This window comes from Lontra canadensis, unplaced genomic scaffold (genome assembly GCF_010015895.1).
Source record: "Lontra canadensis isolate GAN:19392208 unplaced genomic scaffold, GSC_riverotter_1.0 scaffold16, whole genome shotgun sequence".
Classification (NCBI taxonomy): domain Eukaryota; kingdom Metazoa; phylum Chordata; class Mammalia; order Carnivora; family Mustelidae; genus Lontra; species Lontra canadensis.
Window position 1 is genome coordinate 11924851 of NW_022631010.1, and position 24713 is coordinate 11949563.

At 43.2% G+C, this 24713-nt stretch overlaps 1 protein-coding gene across 6 annotated transcripts in view; it reads left to right on the plus strand.

The window, feature by feature from the left end:
- The window catches only part of PLCB4 (phospholipase C beta 4), a 413791-nt gene that overhangs the window by 286396 nt on the left and 102682 nt on the right, over positions 1–24713 (plus strand). For all 6 annotated transcript variants that reach the window (XM_032859166.1, XM_032859167.1, XM_032859169.1 and 3 more), the window contains 3 exons: positions 119–199; positions 1000–1059; positions 3187–3330. In XM_032859166.1, coding sequence (XP_032715057.1) covers positions 119–199; positions 1000–1059; positions 3187–3330 — 285 coding nt within the window. The remainder of the gene's footprint in view (positions 1–118; positions 200–999; positions 1060–3186; positions 3331–24713) is intronic.

The following is a 24713-nucleotide window of genomic DNA, read 5'->3' on the forward strand; positions in this document are numbered from 1 at the left end:
GGATGCAAAAGGCTGATTTCTCATTTTCTCTCATTTAGAGACTTAAAAGATATTTGCATTTCTATTAGATTCAAAACGGGGCTGAGTCATACAGATCAACACATTTCTTTTTTAACAGGAATCCTTTGTGTTTGAACCCAACTGCCTCTTCAAAGTGGATGAATTTGGCTTCTTTCTGACCTGGAGGAGTGAAGGCAAGGTAGGCAAGTTGTTCTTTCCTGCCGTCTGATTTAAACCCTTGTATTTCTCAACGAGTAGGCAGAAGGCCTTTTAAGGGCATGGACCCCTACACTTACTTATTTATTCAAGATTTTAAAAACGTGCTCCCCTATGGCAGGCATTGGAGATACTGTCCTAGACCTCATAAATTCCAATCTAGGAGAAGAAGGAGGCATTCCAAAAAAAAAAAAAAAAAAAAAAGACACAAGTCACTGAATGTTGTGGAAGAGGGGTCAGGTTGTTACAAGAGTTAAAATAGGCAGATAGGATTTAATCTTGGGAATTAGGAAGGTTTCCTAGAAGAAGAGAGTTTCAAGCTGAGTCTCAGAGCTGCATTAAGAGCATGTTCATCTTGTTACACTCCGGGACTTCACTCAATACAGAGCACAGCGCACACATTAAATGAATCTTTGAACTGAGTTTAAGGAAGTAGAATTGGAATCCTACAAAAGCGCGGTACTCACTTAATATTACATGTACACTCACACATTTAATGCTGTCTTACTCTAAGCACAGTATTATATGCGTAAGATAACAACACTTTATAAACATAAATAATTATTCAGACCTGCATCCACATAGACAAGTATATCTGAAGTGGATGAAACGTTTGGGGTCACAACTATTTCTGATTGTTGGGTATCTCGATGACCGTCCTTTGTTGTTTGCTCCCTCTCTACCTTCCTGTCATTGGCATTGCCTTCAAAATTGCGTCGCCCATCTGTGCCGCAGGTCTGGCAGGATTTCAGCTCACTGCTGTATTATATTCTCTCTTTCCAGGAAGGACAAGTGCTAGAATGTTCCCTCATCAACAGTATTCGATTGGGAGCCACGCCCAAGGTACCCTTGATTGGTGTTTGCTTTTCTTCTAAACACAGATTGACTTAATTGGAAAAGGGTGCTGGGATATTATTTAAGCTTTCACTGCCCCAAACTCATCAGCGGGGAATTAAGAACACACACGGTTTAGAAGTCTTTTCACCTACATCCTTTGGATGGTCTGGATTGCGTTGTATTCAGTTCTATGAGAAGCGAGAAGCGTTACTCACCTTTCAAGGAGAAGATGCTTGCATCAAAGAAACAGTTTCCTTAACTCAGAAATTAATGCATCAAGGGCCCCTTCCCTCTGCTGCCATTTTTTTCTTAAGCAAACTGTGAGTCACTTCTGGCCTGCGGTTGATGTGGAAATTTAAATGGCATGGTTAGTCCCATGTTTGTGCACCTGTGCACGCAGACAGTGGCTCACCTTGGAGGCTCCGTTTGCCTCTGAGAGAAAAAGATGACAGAGCATATAAATCTTCTTCACAGTGATTGACTTGTTTGAATAAGAAGCTGTTTGCATAGTGGTGCTGGGAGTTTGGAAGCTGGCTTTTTTCTAGAATATTAAAGCACAGTATGTATTCCCTTTTTCATAATAGCCCTGCAGGTTTTTAGATGTTGAAAAACAAAATTGTGTGCCTCATTTTGTTTCTGTGTGTCTTTTTCAAAGCTGTCCTCTTTTATGTTAGTTAAAATTTCTGTGTAACTGTTGGCATTTCCTCCTGAGTTTTTTGGAGGACAAAGATGCTATTTTACGAGCTAATTAGGGTAGACTTACACTGTCTCCATTCCAAATAAAGATGCCATGGCTTCTAGGAGGTGAACATACTCACTCTTTGTGTCTGGGTTGCTTGAAAGACTCAATCTTATTTTTTTTTAAAGATTTTATTTATTTATTTGACAGAGATCACAAGTAGGCAGAGAGGCAGGCAGAAAGAGAGGAAGGGAAGCAGGCTCTCTGCTGAGCAGAGAGCCCAATGTGGAGCTTGATCCCAGGACCCTGGGATCATGCCCTGAGCCGAAGGCAGAGGCTTTAACCCACTGAGCCACTCAGGCGCCCCTCAATCTTATTTTTTAATAACCGTTGGTTGCTGGCTGTGCGGATGTCTATGTTTATTGGCATGAGACGTCAGGGACTGTCCTCTGCTAAAAGGCCCCTTTGATATCTGTGGACACAAGCAGGTCCTGGTCAGAGCCTTTCCATCCCATTATCATCTTCCAGGCCTCCTATGGTTGCAACCAAGAACCTAAAGAAAGACCCTTGCACCTAGTTTTCTCAGTCAGTAATATTAGAATACTTTTCTTACCAAATGAGTTCAGGTAGTGTGTAGTGTTACAACTTTTCCTTCTACATGTTTTAGAATAATGCTACATATAAGGGCATTTTTTGACAGAAAGAAAACATTTGTCCTTCTGTGTATTGCACTACTGGGTATTTACCCCAAAGATACAGATGGAGTGAAAAGAAGGGCCATCTGTACCCTAATGTTCATAGCAGCAATGGCCACAATTGCCAAACTGTGGAAAGAGCCGAGATGCTCTTCAATAGACAAATGGATAAAGAAGATGTGGTCCATATATACAATGGAATACTGCTCAGCCATCAGAAAGGATGAATACCCAACTTTTGCATCGACATGGATGGGACTAGATGAGATCATGCTGAGTGAAATAAGTCAAGCAGAGAAAGTCAATTATATGGTTTCACTTACTTGTGGAGCATAAGGAATAACATGGAGGACATTGGAGGAAGAAAAGGAAAACTGAATCGGGGTAAATCAGAGGGGGAGACAAACCATGAGAGACTGTGGACTCCGAGAAACAAACTGAAGGTTTTAGAGGGGACTGGGATGAGGGAATGGGTGAGCCTGGTGGTTGTTATTATGGAGGGCACGTAGTGCACGGAGCACTGGGTGTTGCACATAAACAATGAATCTTAGAACACGGCATCAAAAACCAATGATGTATTTTATGGTGACTAACATAACACAGTAAAAAAATTTTTTAAAAAAGGATAATGCTACATATCAGGGCATTTTTCAATAGAAAGAAAACGTTTGTCCTTCTGTGTATTTTTACATCAAATGAGCATGTTCCCTCCATACTCTGTGATCTAACAATTTTTTCCTATTTGTATACTTTACACAGGATCCCAAAATCCTGGCCGCTCTCGAAGCTGTTGGAAAGTCAGAGAATGATCTGGAAGGGCGGATAGTTTGTGTTTGCAGTGGCACAGATCTGGTGAACATCAGTTTCACATACATGGTGGCTGAAAATCCAGAAGTAACTAAGGTAGCCTTAGTGAAAAAAACCTCCCTTCTCTTTCCCCTCCCTATATGTACATATGTGGTCTGCCTAATATGTTATGTATAATTTTGATTTATATAGTAATATTGTATAATAATAGCTTTAATTTAAAATTTAAAAAACATATTTCCATTGCCTGGGTGGAATGTTGGTGTAGAAAATTCAGCAAGCACAGTACTCTTTGAGTGTATCACCAAATATACCAAGAATACAGGTACGTCTGTGAATATGTTGTAGGAGAAACTAGCCCAGCACCTGTCACACTAGAAGGAGCACAGGAATTGCGGGATTTTGTTAAAAGGAACATGGTGATTCGATGGGTCCGAGATGGCAACAAAATTCTCCCTCCCAGGTTCCTAACTGATACTCATCCCGCTGGTCTGAGAACCATAGTTTGAATAACAAGGGGCTAGATCAGCAGTGCCCAGTAGAAATATCCATCAAGCCACAGATATCATTTAAATCTTTCTAGCAGGCACATTTAAAAAGTAAGAAGGAGCAGGTGAAATTAATTTCAGTAAAACGGTTTGTTCACGATATACCCAAAATACTGTCATTTTAACTTAAAACCCATACAAAATGAATTAATGACATCTTACGTTCTTTTTATAGCACGTCTCCAAGATCTGATATGTACTTTCAATTCAGCCTAGCTATATCTGAAGTGCTTGATAGCTACATGTGGCTAATGGCTACCATACTGGATAGCGTAGGTCTAGATGGTGAAGATATCTGAGCTCCGCCCCCCCTCACCCCTATAAGTTATTACAGTACTGGGTCATGATCTTTTAATACTGTACCCAGCGTACCATTGCCCTGGCAAGTGAGTCTCCAAGAGCTTTTGGCCAAAGCAAAAAGCCTCAAACATAAATCACTTTTCTGCAAGACATTTGTTTTGGGGGGTGGCTTTACCTCTGCACAGAGCTCTCAGTATCTTTCTGTAACAGGTGTGGGAAGGCCTGAGCCTTGATTCTCCTGTTACAGAGACCCAGGTGTGGGGGCTGTAGGAGGCATTTCATTTTCCCCTTTAATGCTACCAGAAGAAACTCCATGTAGGGTTGAATGAGAAAGTCATCATTACACATACCGGGTTTTAGAGCTAGACGGGAATGTACAGATAGGCTCATCGGACAGAACCAAGCTTAGAAGACTTGACTGTGAACCAGAGCTACCCGGTGGCAGAAGTGAGTCCTGCAGACTCCGAGACCCTCTAAGCTCTTTACCCCCAACTCAAAAAGGATGATCCACATTCCAGCGACACAGTCTCGCCTTGGAGCTCCTTACACCTGGGAGTCTGAGGGCCACGCGGACCTACAGATCCAAAATCTTCATTTTTTTAACGAGACTCCTCCCGCTCCCTGCCGCAGATGACTCAGATGGGCAGGGAAGTCCGAGCCACTCCCGGACTCAGACTTTGGAGCCGGGAATGGGTACTCCACGTTACAGGGGAGCCTTTGTTTCTGCCCCATGGTGGTTTTGTTGGTTTTGTGCTCTTGTTCCAAGTTACCTCGCTTTGGGAGAATAGAGATTGCAAAGCCTTCAAGTTCTTTTGTTATTTTGCTTAGATCGATGCCAGTTTGGTCCCTTGAACCCTGCTGATCTAAACGTGTATTTTTCCTGCTTTTTGTAGTTCACGCCTGCCTCTTTGCTGCAGAGGTCTTTTTTAGTAGCCGTTTGCCATAGCAACATTCAATCCCAGAAGTCCATGCTGACCACTCATAAAGAAAAAGCTTCGTTAATCAGATACAGATGTTGAGCTGCCCCAAATTTTATAAAAAGACCATTCTGTAGACCTGTGTCTTCTGGCTTTTGTCATCTCGTCATGTTACAGGCAGTATGCTTGGGCTTCGGGATCAGGTGGCCTGGGTTCAAAACCTTGCTCTTCCACTAGCAGCTGTGTGACTTAGACACCTGACCTCTCAGTGCCTCATTTCCTTCGTCTGTGAAATGGGAATAATACCAAAGCCTCTGCTGTTAGGCATGTCATGAGTATTGCATGAGTTACTACCTGGGAAGTGGTTAGTGCAGTGTCACTCATTGAAAGCCTTGGATGAGTGTTAGCCCTGATGATGCCAGGGTCCCAGAATATTAGAGCCAGAAATGGAGTTTAGGAAGGACTTCCTACCACATCATTTTTCAGTGAGGCCAAGGAGTTAAAAGAACTCATGTTAGACTACATAGCAGGTAGATCAGAGTCTGGCCTCACACTTGGGCTTTCTGATATCCCATGAGATACTCCTGCCCATCCTACCTGATGCCCTGAGCAGGTACAGTCCTGGAAAGATGGCTCAGACCAGTAAATCTCATAACCCTTTTTCTTTCCTGAGTTGAGTGCTATCAGTCATAGTCCATTTCATTTAACAACCGTGTTCCAAAACCTCTCTTTCTGAGGAGATAGTAGATATGTCTATCTTTGAAGTAGGGGTAAGGAGAGAAAGTTAAGATTTAGGTTTCTTTTTGTAATAGTGTTACCACTGACAGAGTAGGAGATACTGAAAAAAACTCAGTTTTACTACTGAGTCAGTTCTCTAGTTCTGTGTAATTGTTTAGTATAATGATGTAAGTCATTATCTGGTCCTACTCTACAAGTCTTTCAAAATATTCTTTCATATTATCTCAGTAATTAACTCTGTTTTAGCGTAGCCTGTAACTATAACTTTTATAGAAAATAGAAATACATTTGTTTTGAAAGAAGATGCTTTTATGAGAATAACACCTTACCCAGCATTGTTTAAATGGTTTTTATCCAAGGCATTGGAAAAATTTATTCACGGGGTATACATATATGTGGGTAATTTGGCCTGCTTCCTGATTTCAGAACTGAACTGTGCTAATTCATATCCTAATACTTCCTCCAGCACTGACAATATTTTCCCTGTCTCCTCCATTTTATTCCTGTTCCTCTGTATGTGTTCGTATCCCCACCAGAACACGCAAGCCATTGAGGTGAGAGGATTTATACAGAATACACACAGATGTAACAGCGTCAGGTCAGAATGATGGCAGAATTCACAATTCACGTCAGGTCAGGTGAGAAATGTAGAGACAGCCCAGTGTCCCTAAAATGGCATTTATCACTCTATGTACCACTTCAGCCTGAGTACGACCTACGAGTCTAAAGTCATGGTACCGTAGGATGAGCTAACTGCCCTCCTCTTCCTTCCCTGCGTTCCTGGTCAATTTATCACAAGACTCATTTAAAGCAAGTCATCATTTTTCTTAAATAACACTTGCGGACCTTAAACACTTGATTGTTAACTAGAAGCGTATAAATGGGGTTCAGTTGTTGGCCAATCTTTTCAGGTCAGGGATGTAGTATTTTCATGAAGGGTGGGTCTGTGGATTGGGGTCGAGGGAGTTTTTGCCTTTATCTGACCTGTGAAGCATGGTCTCTAATGCCCAGTTTGGTTGCATTGAAGTGAGGCTTTTAAAGACAACCCGTGGAGCAATGGGAGGGCAGAATCCTACAGTTGTAGGACTTCTTTCCCTAATCCTGTAGTTGTTTTGTTCACTCGGTTTGAGAGAAAAAAAAAAAAAAATACGTGATGCAACTTGCCTTTAAAGATATCTTTCCAAAATATCCAACTTAGAGAAACAACAGCCCTCTTTCTTCCCACAAACATATTTCATGGGTTCATATAATTTTTATATCTTTAAGGATTTATCTCTTTATTTGAGAGAGGGAGCGAGCGCTCATGTGTGTGAGCATGAGTGGGGAGAGGGGCAGAGGCAGAGGGAGATAAACAGATTCCCTGCTGAGCAAGGAGCCTGATGTGGGGCTTAATCCCACAACCCCAAGATCATGACCTGAGCAGAAATCTGGAGTCAGTCATTTAACCAACTGAGCCACCCAGGAGTCCCAGTTCATAAAATTTTCAAATTGCAATAGACAAAACAGGTTTGGTAACAAACATGAGTAACTTGTAGTAAGCATGCGAAGTAAAAACCAAGGGTCTCAACATACCCGGACAGTACCTTGCTATGAGAGTTCAGCATTCCCTGGGTGGTCAGAGACTTTTGCTTGTTGTGTGAACATCTGACAAGTACAGGTCTAACCAGTGAGAGAGAAAACGAGAGAGTTTCTAGTAGAGAAGTTGCTTAGGAGTGTTTATCCTATGAGATTCCTGAACCTCTTCTTAATTCCTGGGCTCTTCTGACACTGATGACCTGCCCATTCTGGGGGAAACAAAACAAAACAGAAAAAAAGCAAAACACAACTTTACCAAACCTTTCATCCAGGCAAATGGGCCAACTTTCAGCTTTGTGGGCTCTCCCTGGAGAACCAGCTTTCACACGGAAGAGGAACCTTTCCTGACTTTGAGCAAGACCTTTCATGTTCTTTGTTCTTCCTGTTCCCCGAGGGGGTCTCCGATATTTTTTTTCCTTCTTATTTCAAGTGGGATTTTTAAGAATCAATACATAGTATTTTTTACGTAGTATCTGAGTTTCTCAGAGTTGAGGTTTCAAATAAATGCAAAATATTGTCCAGTATGTATGACTGAAAATAAGGTTGTGCTTTTCTTCCATAAAAGAGGACACAGATATAAGAAAACATCTTTATAGCTCAGCTTGTATGTTCTCTAGCTGCCTTCTCTGCTTTGAGTTAAGAGGTTGCCTTGTGGCTGTACCTCTTTAGAAATTTGATCTCAGTTCTGCTCTTGTTCTCCCCTACAAAATAAATGTCGACTGGTATTGTAAACTTATGTCCAAATCTAGACCCTTCACCCACTGCCCACACCAGCAGCTGAGACCATGGACGCCTTCCTTGTCTCCTGTGTCAGCCCATTGTCGACACAAACCCTTGTCTCAAGAATCTAGCTGCTTCTCACCATCACCGTCACTATAGCGTGATCGAAGCCCGCTGGATTCTCTGCCTTGGCCTGGCCCCTTTGAGTCTATTCTCAAAATAGCAGCTGGAGGGACGCTTTTAAAATCTGATTCAGATTGTGTCACTCCAAGACTTACAAGACCCTGTAAGCAAACCACCTGCACTTCCTTTATCTTTCTCCCTCTTTCCCCTTTTGTGTTTCCCTCCAGTTCTGGGGACTTTGCATTTGCTGTTCCTTTTGTCCAGAACACACTGTTCCCCCAGTTATACTGCTTTCTCTCTCACATTTCTCTCATCTCTGCGGGAATATCGCCTCAGCTCCACATCTTGCCAGCCCGTGGTTCACCCTCACTCCTTATCCTGCTGTATTGTCTTCATAGCATTGATCGCTACGTAGCATTTATTCATTTAGTCCTCTGTGGACATGAGGGCAATGTCCTGTTCCTGCTGCATTCCCAACATCTGGAATGGTTGTGCCCAACTTTTAGTAGGTGCTTAATAAATACCAGCTAAGCTGAGATCTTTCTATGAACAGAATTGATAAATTCTAACCCAGGTGATCGATCGATCTATCTATTTATATCTATCTCTATCTATTTATAGATAGAGATAGATAGATAGATGTGTGTGTGTGTGTGTGTGTGTGTGTATGGTCCCTCTTGCTATAACCTCCAGTTTTGTACCGTTTAGCTCTAAGGAAATTTCGGAAAATGCTTTTTAGACCACAAGCCCGAGAATATGTGATGTACTGATAGTCCAAAGGTCTGGGATTCCATGATGTTATTTTTAGAGTCACTGCAGGAGACAACGGGACTGTTCTTGCAAATCAAGACTGGAGGTTTTCACCTGGTGTCTTTCCTCTTTCCAACTTGGATCATTATTTTTATGCTTGCCTGAATCCTTCCTGTCATTCCAGTTAGAAAATTTAGCTTTCTTCCCCTCTCCTTAACCCTCAGTTAAAAGGCTTGGCCAAAGGATCTTGGCATTTCTTCCTCAAACATATGTGCCTTTCGGTAATAGGTGACTTAGATATGCAGCTTAATGTGCCTAGGAATAAAAGCAGCCATGTGAAGAGATATTTTCCAATCTTTTTCTGATCTGTAATAATACTTCCCCCCCCACCCGGCTCATCCTCCCCTCTTTGCAAATAACATGGAACATTGTGACTGCATTCCTTAGAAAAGCAACTCGGTTTCTCTACTGCATTTTTTTCTCTCTCAGAATGCAACCAGCTTGGAAGGATTATGTCTCTGGCTTGTTGAAGGGAGTTCAGATGTCTTTCATTAAGTTACAGCTGGCGCTGCACAGCAAACTGAAATCACAGAGTCACTGTACATAAGATGGAAATGCAGCCCTCATTTAAAATCCCCCAAAATAAGTGTGTTATTTTATACTAAGTTGAATTTTCCTTTGATTACAAAAATAAGCTGTTTTTATGAGGTTCAAAATGCAAAGATTTGGACTGAATTTAGACAATTTCCAGACTGCTCATTATACTTCGTGCAGGTTGTAAATATTTGGCAAACTCTATAAATTATGCTTTGTAACCAGGTCCTCAAATAAGCCCATGAAAAAGTACTATAGAAATTAAATGAGAAAAATGTTACATGTTCTCTTTCGTATACAAAAAAGATAAAGTCAGGTAGTTTATTAGAGGTAATAAAATCTTATTTTAGTAGATTGGGTTGAAGGCCAAAACCACTTTGCTGAACTTGAATTATGTTGAGTGAAAGGCTAACTGCAAAGTTTCGTGGGAAAGGCCCTGCAGAGCCTCCCTCTCCTCACCTAGGTTTTCTCTTTCCTGCCAAACACAGAGCTTGGAGAGCCCCTACATAATGCAAATTTACCCAATCCCAGAAATCTGGAATTCTGGGGGTTGAGCCCCATAATCTCTCTTTTAAACTAACCTGCCATGGGATTCTCATGCAGGGTGAAGTATGAGTCCTGTTGGTTTAGTGTACAAATGGACTTAGTCTGAAATTGACAATGACTGTGAACTCAAATAATTATTTTGTCAAATTGACTGACCACAGCCAACAGGTTAATCTGTAGACCTGTGGATTCCACTGGCTTAGTCATTGTTCAGAATTCCCTAAGAACACCCAAAAGCACCATTAAAATGAATTCGTGCCCGTGACCTAGCAATAGCTTTGTTTCAGAGCACTCCCTGGCAAAATGATGTTTCTCAACACAGAGTTTTGTGTTTTTTTTTTAAAGATTTTATTCATTCATTCGACACAGAGAGATCACAAGTAGGCAGAGAGGCAGGCAGAGGAAAGGGGAAGCAGGCTCCCCATTGAGCAGAGAGCCCAATGCGGGGCTCAGTCCCAGGACCCTGAGATCATGACCTGAGCCGAAGGCAGAGGCTTAACTCATTGAGCCACCAAGGCGCCCCTCGGCACAGAGTTTTAATGGTATTGTCTGTGCCAGTGGTTCTCCAAGCCTGGTCCCCAGACGAGCAGCTCCAGCAGTCTCTGGGAACTGAATCAGAGAGGCGGATTCTCAGCCCTACTGAATCGGTAACCTTGTTTTCATGAGCCTTCCAGATGGTTCTGGGGTACACTCACGTGTGAGAAGCACTGCTCAGTAAGGAGCATCTAGATCCCTCTCTGTTAAAGAACTACCACTGACTCCCTGGGCTGTCCAGGCTCTCCTGAGCCAATGTCCACTGAATGCGGAAGTAGCCAAATTGTAAATCTCAGCTTCTTATCTCCCAAGACCCGATACACTGATTGATTGAATTCTCCCCCCAGCCCCATCGCTTCCGTGGGTTTTGAGGCTCCACTCTGGGATGAGACATGTGTGCGTTTTCACGTTTCTGAAGCTGAAAGTTGGCCTGTTCTTGTTTTGTTTTCACTTTAAACCATTTTGAATTCCTGTGAAGCGAAGCAGAGAGGGCCAGTTAAAAGGCCTGCTTCAGGACAGAGCTGTGAATCAGCAGATGAGCGAGTGGGTGTTGTAAGCTTCAATGCCCCCATCCCACCTGGGCGCTCACTTCTTGCAAATGAAGATAATGGGGTTCATTTGACTTACTGCTGGGTTGAATTTAGAAACCACCACTCTCTGCCTTCGGAGGGAGGGCTGAGATCATTGGTTCATCTGTGGAGTGGGTGAAACTTGTCTCCGTGGGCCACCCACGACCACCTTCCATCTCTGTGGCTCCCTTGGTTCTCGTCCTGCTTTTCAAGACCATCTGTCCCAGAACTCAGTTCTTCTGTGTCTCCTCGGTAGCACACTGTCAGCCCTAACTTCGTAGTTTCTCCCTGTGATACCAAAAGTAGTAGTTCCTTTAGACCGTGAGTTGCGACCCCAGGTGCCTGTGGGAGAGAGGAAGTTGATTTGAATAATGAAAAAGTACCAGGTGAAGACAAATAAGGGATGGTAGAGACGGTAGCGAGTTGGAGTGTCCATACACCCTCGGGAGGTGGGGGGGCAACATCTACCTGTCTCCAGTCAATTTTCCAATGATATAAGAATATACGCCTTGAGGTTGTTGGATGGTTGAAGATGGTGGTGTGTTTTCCATGAGATACTGGACATCTGGATTTATTTTTACATGAAATCTCCTGATGCTAAAATGTTGACAAATATATTCATTTTTAAACACAAATGCGCCAAATGACAGACTCTCTGTGGCTCATTTACAACCTTAGCTATAGACATCAGCCAGCATGCTGCATGAAGGCACTTAGAGTAAGATAAATGCTAATATTTACCTAATGTGTTTACTTTGCTGGCATTTTAAATGAAGATGCCTGGTTTTTTGGGTTTTTTGTTTTTGTTTTTGTTTTCCTTTTTACCTTCTTTTATCCAGCTACTCATCTAAGAATTACTTTTTGATGATTCTAAGCTTGGATAAATCATTTCCAGTACATGGGATTTTTTATTCTCGTTGGTAAAAATAAGAAGTTAGGGTACCTGGGTGGCTCAGTGGGTTAAGCCTCTGCCTTCGGCTCAGGTCATGATCTCGGGGTCCTGGGATCGAGCCCCGCATTGGGCTCTCTGCTCGGCGGTGAGCCTGCTTCCTCCTCTCTCTGCCTGCCTCTCTGCCTACTTGTGATCTCTCTCTCTCTCTCTGTCAAATAAATAAATAAAACCTTTAAAAAAAAAAAAAAAGGGAAGTTGTACCAAGTGACCCTGGAAATTGTTTTCTCCTCTAAGGGTTCAGGACTCTCTTTGCAAGAGAAAATATACTAGATGCCAAGGAGGATGTGGCTTAGTTGCTTTGGAGGACATTTGTATATAGGTATATATATATATATTTGTATATAGGTATATATATATGTATATATAGGTAGACATCCCTAGCTTAATGTGGGTTACATCACCCTTGCCAAAGCCAGTCCTCACACTGCTAAGAAAGGAGTTTGTGTGGTCGGACAGGGAGAGAGGAGAAGTATTTTCATAAAAGAGGCAGGACTTGCTGCTGGTCCCGTTATGGTAATGTCTACAGTGTGTGGTCCACCAGAAGACAGAAGGCCGTGCATAGGGGCATGTGATAAAAATTTGAAAAAAAGTCTCATCTTCCCCACAAAGGAAACCCCATTCCCGACTCCCTGCAACCCCAGCCCAGACACCCCAGTGTGCCTTTTTAATTCACACAATTTTCTTCTAAACACAGTTGGGCTTTTGCTGTTTATAGAGTTTCATGTACTGTATTTTACTTAAAATTTTTATCACATGTATTTTCTTGGTCCTTACAGTGTTTTTCTTGGGCTTTGGTATAATTGTAAATCCCCACGATCTTGGAGGTGGATTTTCTTGGTGTTGCCCAGTCTTCCTCAGAAAACTTCTAGCCCCCTGGGGGCTTCTGGGCAGAATGCAGGGGCTTCTTGGGAGACAGGTTTTCATTGCAGGGGCGGGGGGGGGTTGGGGGTAGAGGATGGTGGGGGGCTCTCTCTGCTGTGTGTCATGAACTTGACAGGTTTCCTAGGAAGAGACTCTGTGCTCTAGGCCTAGCCCCAAGCAGCTCATTTTGCCCTAATTGTGAGTGTTATCAAATGACTCCACCAGGGAATGCAAAATGAGTTCCTCTATTTGTTCCAGAAGCATAATAGGAAGTTGGGATTTCACCTTTTGGCCCCTGGGAGAGGAAACTGTCACTAGCTTTAAATTGCTTCTCTACTTATCATGTAGCCCCAGGTCTCCCTGCTGGCAGAGATGGCCGCAGTGAACAGAGTGTATGTGGAAGACGACCTCACACACGCTGGTTTGTTTTCTTTAAAGAATAGGATACATGAGGAGATGGGTTGAATACCTCACCCCCTGAGTAATATGATCTAGAACGAGTTTAATAATCACAATGGGGGGCTGGGCAAAGTGCAGCCCAGAGCCAAACCCACCGGTCAGCCCAAGGTTGTATGGCCAGTGAGTTAAGAATGGCTTTGACATTTTTAAAGCGTTAATGAAACATAAAAACCGTACAACACAGAATCACCGGCGGCCTTCTTAAAACCTAAACTACATATTTTCTGGCCCTTTACAGAAATGCTGACCAGAGATCCCCAATAATTAATAAGAGCAGCAGCCATGGGGTTTTTTAGTTTATATTGGATACCAGGTAATGTTCAAAGTGCTTGACCATATATTCTTCATTTCATTCTCACAGCAATCCTCTAGGATGGGAATGGTTGTTACTATTTTACAGAGGAAGAACTAGGCCCAGAGAGGTTGAGTCACTTGCCCAAGGTCACACAGCCCATAAGCGGCAGAGTCTTGAAGCCAGGCATTGGCCTCCCTCCAGATTCTGTATTCTGTCACCGCCTAGCGACTTCTTCCTGAACATTATAAAATTTTACACTACTTTTGAGGTAAAAGTTAATGTCCTTATCTGTGGGAGCTGAAATCATACACCAGTACTTCTCAAATGGGGGGGGGGTTTTCTGCAAAATACCCTACATGTAAAGGAGGCTCGCTGGTCAATGAAGCCCGAGAGGGCCTTGTTACTACGGAATACCGTAGTATTCCACAAAGCTGTAATGTTCTGGTGTGACTCTCCACACACAGGGGGTGGTATTGAACTATTTACCAAACTTTTTTGTTTCTTTGTTTGTTTTTTCCTATTGAAGGGACACAAATGAAAACCTTACAGAACTACTGCTTTGTTGGGGAGGAAAGTCAACAAGCAGTATCATAGAGGCATTCTCAGTCCCATAGTTTTCCAGAAGTATGAAAGCAGTGTCATCTAAACATTCATTGTTTCATCTTTTTTTTTTTAAAGATTTTATTTATTTATTTGACAGAGATCACAAGTAGGCAGAGAGGCAGGCAGAGGAGGAGGAGGAAGCAGGCTCCTCTCCAAGCCAGAGAGCCAGATGTGGGGCTCAATCCCAGGACCCTAAGATCATTACCCGAGCCAAAGGCAGAGGCTTAACCCACTGAGCTACCCAGGCGCCCCTTATTGATTCATCTTTATATACATATGCTTTTGATTCCATTTTCTTGCTGCCACATTCCCCTCCCTCTCACACCACCTCCAGCCCCACACCTTTCCTGTTGCCTGGGAAGGTCAGGGGACTTGTCCATAAAAAAGAGAAAGGTAATGAAACAAAAACGCACTGATTTAGATTCTTTTTGATATCTTGTATTGAAATCCTAATTCGCTTATGGGAGTACCTCTCGATTTGATGCACCCACGCTCTGTAGGTTGAGAGCTCTAGGCCAAAATTCACCAGAGGTTCCCTGATTTGATTATATTTATCACTGAGCTTCCACATGGTGAGATAGCGTTCATTTTGGCCTGGCTTACTTTGCCAACATCATCCGCCAGTTCGTGTAGTAGGAGTATGACTTCAGAGGTTATAAGTACAGGTATCAGCCAGAGAAACAACTTCATGAATACCTTTTTTTTTTTTTTTTTAAGATTTTATTTATTTTATTTGAGAGAGAGAGCTGCTGAGCAGGAAGCCTGACATGGCCCTCCATCCCAGGACCTTGGGATCATGAACTGAGCTGAAGGCAGATGCTTAACAAACTGAGCCCCACATGAATACTTTTTAATTCACCAGCTGTTTATGCTTTTCTTACCACCAGGACTTTGCAGATTTGACAATTGAACCCCCAAAGTCACTTTCACAAAACTGGCTTCTACCTGGCATAGGAGGGTATCCTGGTTTTCTTGAAATCTTGAAATTCTTCAGTTATTCTCACTGGGGTTTTGAATGTGTTCTGGAGTTTGTAGGAACGGAGGTGCTCTTTTAACCTGAGTCAGGAAAGAACATCGCGTATTACTTAAAGTCTGTAGGCACAAGTGAATGTAAGGCGTTCATGTATTCTGAGTGTATAGCTGCGGTTAGATTTTCTTCGTGTTTCTTCAGCTAGGTCTGTTTACGAAATAAACTGACAAGAGACAAATTAACAGAAAAGGCACACAAATTTATTCATTTTTCATTTTGTGTGCATGGAGCCTCACATGAGAAAGTAAATACCCAAAGGAGCGGGGATATTTGGGGGTTTCCCTTCTGAGGAAGGGAAAGAAAGGAGGCAAAAGGCAACTTTCAGGAGAGCAAATGATTTTTTAGGAAAGATCAATGGGCCCTTAGGAAAATAGACATGAAAATTTTGTGACAATATCTGTCTGAGTGTGGTGTCACCATTGCATCTTCCAGAAGGGAAGGTTAGAGCTGCTCCTGGTTGGGGATTTTTGACAGTGGGATTCTTTCGGGGAAGGCCCTGCTTGTAGTAAGATTAGGGATTTCAGGAATTCGGATACCTTCAGCTCAAAATAATTTTGATACCAAAGTGGCATATTCTGGGTGGCTTATGATTCCTTCAACAGCATATTTATTGGAGTAGATACCTGGCATAAAATGTGATTATTTGAGACAAGGTTTTATAGATGCACTAGGACATGTTTACAGGGGATCTGTAAAAACCGGCTTAAGTGATGCAAAAATTGTCTCTTGGAATGGTAATGAACAGAAACCCATTTGGTAGCGGAGTTCGACACTTGAGCTTCTGAACGATGACCTAGAACAGCACAGTGTCCTCTCATTTCTTATGACTATTTAGAGGTTCTTTTTGACCTAACTGTTCCCAGTGTTGTCAAGATAACCAGCCAGGCTGACAGACTGTTTTGACTATCTGTGAGTGACTAAACTAATCTTGACTAGGAAAGCACAGATATTATCCAGGCCCATCCACATTTGTCTTCTGCACACAGCCGCACAAAACCCATCTACGGCAGCTTGGTTCCTGCCCAAATACTCCTTCCCCATGCTCTGCAGGTGACTGGAGAATCAGATGGCACTCAGTACCCCCCTCCTTTCACCTTGATCAGCTTTCCTCTGAGGACAGAGAACAGCAGATGAAAAACTTGTATTTTCTGGAAGACACTCAGACCATGTCAAGAGAAAAGGGCCCCAGGTTGCTCTTCCCTTTTTCCTCACTCCTGTCTTGGTTCTGAGATTTGAAAATTTTATCAGAATTATTACGGACTTCCCAAGGGCCTTTGTGATTTCCATGGAATTGTCACTCAACTGACCTTGGGTTTTTCTCTGCAAGATCCCCATGACTGTTTGGGCACTAGCTTCGGTCGGTCGTCACTGGTCATTATAGGCTCCTTCATTTTCCCTTCCATCGGGGGCTTATCAGCTGGATCGTATCTGGGATCGCAAGTTGAGCTTCTGCATTTTGTGTGGGATTCTTCAGCCTCTCTGTTATCTTCCCCTCTTCCCTCTCCCTCTCTCTCTCTCTGGATAGCAACGGGGGTGACTTTCAGTTTTCTCTGCCCGATTTGTTCTTGCAGTCAGCGCTGTCATTGTCTGCCTGTTTGCCTGCCGTCCCCGGCCAGGAGGGAGTTTCCAGCACTGTCACAGATCTGTCCTGATGACTGACACTCCGTATGTTCTACCTGTGTTTTTCTCTCCTTAGGAGAACCCAGAGGAAATTGTTTACATGAAAGAGAAAACGGTTGTATTTTTTTCTTCTTAATGTGATGTAGAAATCGGTCTGTGATATCCAGACATTGGTAGATCTGCTCCCACATCATTTTAGAATGGATTCAGCATCTTAGATGAGCACATTTGAAGAGTAAAATGTGATTTTGGCAGCGGGGTGGGGGTGGTCAAGTCCTGCATCAGTCACCAATCTCTCTGCTCTCCTGTGTCTGCCTCTGGGGTTTGGTCATCCCTGGGCCAGCCTCTGCTTCAGCACTGGGGTGAAGGCCATAGGGACTGGGACTTTAAGAACACAGGCCCTCGGCCCCTACTTAGTCCTGCTGCTGTGTTGGTTCCAGCTCTGGTGCTCAGGCCTGTTCGCTGGACCAGTGGGGGCACAAGTACCCTAGTTCTGGGAAACAGACATCTGTCTTGTTTTTGTACCATTCATTCACTCATTCATTCATTTTTTTTTAAGATTCTGTTTATTTATTTGATACAGAAAACCCAAGCAGGGGGAGTGACAGGCAGAGGGAGAGGAACAGGCAGGGAGAGAAAGAAGCAGGCTCTCTGCTGAGCAGGGAGCTCCACACGGGACTCGATCCCAGGACCCTGGGATCATAACCTGAGCTGAAGGCAGACGCTTAAACGACCGAGCCACCCAGGTGCCCCTGTCGAAGTTATTCAATAAATGTTCTCACCAAAGCCCAGACTTCCAGATCCGACCTGTCCAGATGCTATGCTTCCCTCTCTCACAGTCCCAGGGAGCTGTTACTTCTAAGGGCCTTCCCCAGGGCCATCTCCTGCTGCCTGATGAGATCCTACAACATCGCTGGCAACTAGATATGCTGGGGCTGGGGAATAGCCCTTGAGCCAGCCTCCTTCTGGGCACCGGTTCCGCTTTTGTGCTGCTTGTAACTTTCTTTAAAATACTTGAGCACATACTGCGATTTTTGTATGATTTTCACCCGAAACAAGGGAGTGAAGATTTAAAATTCAAAGTGTCTCCCTTGGCAGTACTCTTACCCTAAGCATGCTTAGTTAGCATTTAAGAACTTTGAATCAACAGCTCCTAGGCCATTCATCGTATATAAATTGTACCTCAATAAAATTGTTCAAAAAGCGAAACCAGACAAGTCGGTCCTCCTGTGGCCACCTCCACACGCTCTTCAGTTATCTTTATCTGTGATCAGTACCAGGTGCTCTGACACTAGCATCACATGATTGTGGCATTAGAGGCACCTTCAGGGCCTGGTAAAATGCAGGTAACTGGGCCCCATCCCCAGCATGGCCAAATCTGTAGATTTTAGGTGGGGCCTGAGAGTTGTCATTTCTAATAAAGCTTCTCTGGGATGTCCATGCCGCTGATCGGAGGGCCACTTGAGAAAAGCCGGCATAATGGAGAGTAGGACTGCTTTCTCATCAGTGGACTTCTTAACTGTGTACAAGATAAGTGATTTTTTTTTCTAGAAATGATGTCCAAACGCTGCTACTCTTGTGTGAACAGGGCACAGAAGTTCACGCCAGCCCCCATGGCCTGTCTTGGAAGATTGCAAGAAATGTAGACTCTTCTACAGCACAGACACTGTAGACCTATTAAATCCAAATCTGTCTTGAGAAAATTTCCCAAGTGATCTAGATGCCGGGTAAAGTCTGAAAAATACTGGCCTACACCAAAGGTAGCCCACGTGGTCTGGTTTAGTGATCCTCCATTGTAGGTTCACATTAGAATTACCTACAGTCTCTAAAAGGTAGCTTGATGGTCCAACTGGGCTCAGATTGTTAATGAGAAACTCCAGGAGAGGCATCCAGGCTTCAGAAATGTCTTATAAGCTCCCCAGAGGCTTCTGAGGTACAATAAGTTCTGGGAACTACTAATCTGGTCTCTGAGTAATAGCCACATAGTATTGCTGTAACAGTTTACCAGCTGGAAATGGCTTTTGCTTGGCCTGTCTTTGAAATGGTCAGTATTGACAATTTAATGGCAACTGATACCTGACCCTGACAACTGAATTCATTTCTTTCCCCTTACATGAATAGACCCATTAGAGGAAATATGTAGAGTTCTACCTACAGTGTCTCTCCAGTCTAATAACACCCTTTAAAGCTCAAATGCCTTCCTAAAACCAAGTTTCTGGTTGAATATAAAGATAGCTACTCCACTCTGATTTTTCCTCTGGAATTTTGTGAGATGTTGCAATTTTACATTCTAGCACATTATAAAGAGTCTTATCTTGCTGCAACATTAGACCCTGTGGAAATCTTGGAAAGCTTCATAGTTTGTCTCTAGTGCATGGTTTTAAGGGAGGAAAAATGAATTTCCCTCTACCTTTCTGGGTTCCTGGCTGAGACATCCACTTCTAATAAGAGAGAGATGAACAGGAGAAAAAGAAATCTAATTATGTGTGTACAGGAGCCCCCCAAGATATGAAAGGCTCTCTGATAATCAGGTAATTGAGGTGTACTTGCCATCCTGAGCTAAGGAGAAAGGGGGCAAGGCTCTGGGACTTCAGAGGTAAGGAAGACAATTCACAGGAAGATGAGAAAGGCAAATGTTTGGAAACAAATGATTGTCATGCCCTGTGGTGAAGACTTTATTGTGTTTAAAAAAAGAAGAAGAAGAAGAAAGAGAAAATAGTTATCTTTGGTAATAGCTCTCTTCCTGGTACAGGCCTCTATCTAAATTCTTTTAGGCAGTTAAGAGAAAGGTAAAAAGCTCTTCTTGAGTTTATCTGGCCTTGATTGTCTTTAGCTCAAAATAATGCAGTGCCAAAGTGGCACATTCTGGGGTGGCCCGCCCTGAACCCCATCAGTAAAACAAGTCTTATTACCAGAATTCACAGTACAGTGGAATCAAGGCTGTATGTCAAGTTCTATAAATTCCTGGCTCATGTTGTTTGAGCAAATAACAAATAAGTAACTGTTTAGAGCAATTGAACACCTTGAGAATAGCCAGCTGAGATCTGCCTTGACTTTTTCTGATCCCCATGTACTTAAACAAAAAAACCAAAAACAAAAGCTCTCCACGGGTCAGGGTTTATGAGTTATAGGTAACAAGAAGGTCCCATATTTTAAACATCTCAGAGGGCCCTGTCCATTGATTATTTTCACAGTGTGGACATCGGGAAGGTGAAAGTCACTCCCTACAACGTCTTGCTACCTCCTGTTTGCACATGCAGGATAGTGAACCCAAGTAGGTCACATGCTAGCAAATGCAGATTTGTTCAGCCCAGGTAAGGAGGGATAGGACAAAAACAAAGTAAGTCGGGAACTGGAGGGGAGCTCTTTCCAGAGCCCTTACTAGAAGACCGGATATCCCGGCCAAAGGCCCTGTAGGAAACCATCGTCTCCCATAGGAAATGAAACCCGGATCTTCCTAGGTGGGCAAAAGAAGTAGATACTCCAGGTGGGGAGGGGCCCCTCTTCTAGATCTGTGCTTCTCAAGCTGGGGTGTGCACACACGTGCCCCTGGGATCTTATTAAAGGAGGATTCTGATCCAGTGGGTCTTGGTGGGATGAGACCTAAGATTTTGTGGTTCTAACGAGCAACCTGGACATAGTTGATGGTATTGGTCTAGGAGCCAACCTTTTGTCTGAGTAGCTTGGGTTCAGAACGGTGCCATTATATGCAAATTTGCAAAAGAGCCATTTGGAAAGCTCATTTCAACACAGGTTTCTCTTCCCCAGCCCTAGAGACAGGTTTCATAGATAGGGCCTGCTGATTTGCCTTTTAACAATTCCCAAGTGACACTGTTGTCCTGTACTACACCCCAAGTAACAAGTCTGTAGTTAACTTGGAGCAGACTTAGTTAAGATGCCTCCGCCACTTCCACCAGTAGCCTCCTCATTGAGAGCGAAGAATCACCCACCAAAAGATGAAGGGGGATGCCACTGAGTGTTCCCTTTGGAGAAAAAAAATCACATAGCACACTTGGAGAGTGTCACAGGGTCTGTGTTATTTTTTTACTGTGACAACATGCTGTTTTGACTAAAGACTGAAAAGGACGCTTCTGGAAAAAAACCTAGAGCTAAGATGGAGTTAAAAGAGCATCAACTCTACCTAACATGGTACGGACTAGCAAGTAATGGACTAGTTATTTTAGGATGACAAAGCTATACGTACATAAAAAAAAAAAAAAAAAGGCTTAGAGTTCAAATACCAAAATGTTGTCAGTGGCTCACTCTTGATGTCAGTAGGAATCTGAGGTGATGTTTACTTTTTGCTGTATGCTTTCTTGCTTTACATTCTTTTGCAAAGGACATTTGAATACTGGTTCCCTAACCTTTAAAAAAGCAAACAAACAAAAAACTTACCAAATATTTTTAAAGGGAAAAAGGGAGGTATACACCCTGTGTAAATTCATAATTTTTTGGTTTTGTTTTGTTATGTCTATGCCCTTCAGCTGATTTTTCAGTGGGAACAGGATTGTTTTGTCCTTGACAGTCCAGTGCCCTCCCCCGGGGGGGCGTTGCAAAGGAGATCGCTAAGGGTGAGGCCATGCCCTTTGCCTGGAAAATGGACGCAGGCCTGTATGGCGAGAACAAGGAGTCCCAGAGGGGAGGTTGTAAGTCCCTAGGAGGAAATGAGAATCAGCTTCTCTTCCTCCCTCCTTTTCTCCTAAGCCATCCATCCAAGCCCACAAGTGTCCCTGAAAGGACCTTTCTTGCCTTTCTCCTAAGATGGGCTGAAATAAGCTTTAAGTTAGAATTAGAAAAGATCAAAGACATGAAGAGAACAACCTGGTAGGGACGGGGAGAAACTGCTGATTTGGACGTCATAATCCAGTGGATCCTTTAGGCTGGTTTTCCTGCTTCCAGGCTGCATGGGCCCTCTCAGCATGGCCGGACCAGAGGGAAGCACCCAGCATAGCAGGAATCCTATCACCAGCATGTCACCCTTGAGCCAGTGAGCGTGCGCAACATGTGTCAGGGAATGATCCTTCTAGAAACGTGCAGTCCTGGGCTTGAAGTTGAAGTTGCACCTTTTGGGGCATTACATAGACTGTCAATATGTGCTTATTTTCAGCAATTCAGGGAAACATACCTAAGTCATTGTTTTTTGTTTTATTTTTTCTTCTGTTCATCTAGAAACATTCAACAAAGTTTCTATGTATCCAGTTCACCCCCGGGTACAACTTTTCCGCTAAACTCTAGGGCTCTACTGACACCTGCTGGCATTTCTTCTACTTTGTTAGAAACAGCAAAACAAACTACTGAACGTTATTTCCTAAGGTCTCTTGACCTTAATATGCTAGGTGTCCATCACCTGGGAGACAGTAGAGAAAAGGAAAGGCTTGATAGGACTTTTCCATGTCATGGAGGGAGAAGTGTGAACAAGCCCTAAGGACGGGCAGACAACAGACTTCTGACTGCCTCTCAGCCCCGTGCCAGCTGCTCTGTGATCTTGGGCAAGGCCTTTGACCCTCACTTTCATCATCACAAAGAGAAGAAGCCACAATCTCCCCGACCCCGGTGCCCTTTAGGGCCTAGGAGGATTCCAGTGGCATTTCCTACTAACTAAAGCATGAATACTGTCCCTGGAGTGGTGACCTCAAAGGTCACTCCCGGAGACCTTTCTGTCACAATAAACAAGATTTCTTTACCAGCATTACATTTTCAAAAGATGGATGAGTTGTTTAAACCTCCTCAAAGTCTGCTATCTCTGTAATTTATTTTTAGGAACAACTAAATTAGGATGCTCAGAAAAAGCCAGTGAACAGTCTCAGAAATTGCCCAGTTCTTTGCCCTAGGAAACCATGGACTCTGTTTTGTGTTTTGGGACACGTAACAAGCCTTCAGGTTGAGAAAATGCTGCCCAGTGAATGCCAACCTAATTATTTATGTTTTTCTGTCTCCTCTTGGGAAACTGTGTGAGCCTGTGGTTTGTTAGACCAACAGCAGGATATTTGATGGTCCCCAGGGAGTTATAGTCCCATATTTAGCCTGACAGAGGAAGTAAAGCCTGATGATGAAAATAATAAGGAATTTCTTTAATTCTACTATTGCCTTTCTTCCTCCTCTCTCACAATCCTGGTGTCACCATCATGAGGCTTTCAGTGCTATTTATGGTCCTCAGAAAATGGCCTTTTCTAGTTGTGGAAGGAAACTGACCTCTTTTGGCTCCTAAGCCCTCCTTCAGAAAACTGTTAGGTATGACTGGAGCATAAAGAGGAAAGCCAAAACTCTCCATTAGACTCCTACCCGTTAGGATGACTATTCTCATAATGAAAAAAAAACAGGAAAAACAAAACAAAGCAGGTGTCAATAAGGACGTGAAGAAATTGGAACCCACATGCACCGTTGGCGGGAATAGAAAATGACACAGCTGCCATGGGAATCAGCGTGGTGGTTCCGCAAAAAAAAAAAAAAAAACAGGATTACCATAGGATCCAGCAATTCTGCCTCAGAGTATATACCCAAAAGAATTGAAGGCAGGCACTTGAGAAGATATTGGTACACCTGTGTTCACAGAAGCTTTATTCCAATAGCCACCATTAATCACAGTAGCAACCCAGGTGTCCCATCAATAGATGAATGAAGAAGCCAAAATGGTCTACACAGCCAACGGAATATTATTCAGCCTTTACAAAGAAGGAGATTCTGACACATGCTGTAAACTGACTGAGCCTTGAGGACATTATACCAGTCCACTTGGTCAAAGAGCAAATACTCTATGATTCGTTTTTATGAAGAACCTAGGAAGGGCAGATTCATAGAGACAGAAAATAGAATGGTGGTTGCCAGGGTTAGGGACGGAGAAGAAAATACGGAGCTGTGTAATGGAGACAGAGTTTCAGTTTTGCAAGAAGAAAAGAGTTCTGGAGATGGATGGTGGTAAAGGTTGCACAACATTGTGAATATTATTTAATGCCATGGAACTGTTCACTGAAAAATGGTTCTAACGATCAATTTAATGTCACTTGCATTTTATCACAGTGAATTAAAACCACACACACGTTACAGAACTCAGTCTTTACCTCTGGCCCTTGCAAGGACTAAATCACTAGTCCACGTTAAAAAACCTGGTGATACTGGGGCGCCTGGGTGGCTCAGCATGTTAAGCCTCTGGCCCCATGTTGGCTTTCAAGCTCTTGATATGTGATGAGTGAAATGGAGACACCGAACTGTACCTTTATTCAGTTTCAATTTAAACAGTCACATGTGCCTAGTGGACAGTGCAGGTAGGCTGTATGTCTTTACTACTCTCTATCCCCAAATATGTTCCCTTCCTCAGCACAGAGCTACAGCAGTCAGACTATAAACCAAAGAAGGTAAGATACTGGCTTTTGTGGAGGCCTCCTCTCTGTTTCCACCCCCCAGTATCAATTTGCTGCAAAACATGTTTCCAAGGGTGTGGTTCTTTATTTTAGCAACTTGGTGTGGCATTCATTGGTATCAGTTATTGGACTCAAGGGCAGAGTTGACCTTAATTCATGGGCCAACCTTTTCTAATAGAATGTCCTTACGAGACCCAAATTCCTTTACTGCCATGTACAGTCTTCCTTCACGTTTCCTTGTAAATCCATGGAGTGATGTTATGAACTAAAACTGAGGTCCAAGCCCTTATACAGAAATTATGTAAGCCCTTTGCTGTTTGCGCTGGATTCCCCGGCAATCCGTGCATGCTTTCCTTTTTAAGGCTCTGCTGGACAACGCAGACAGGT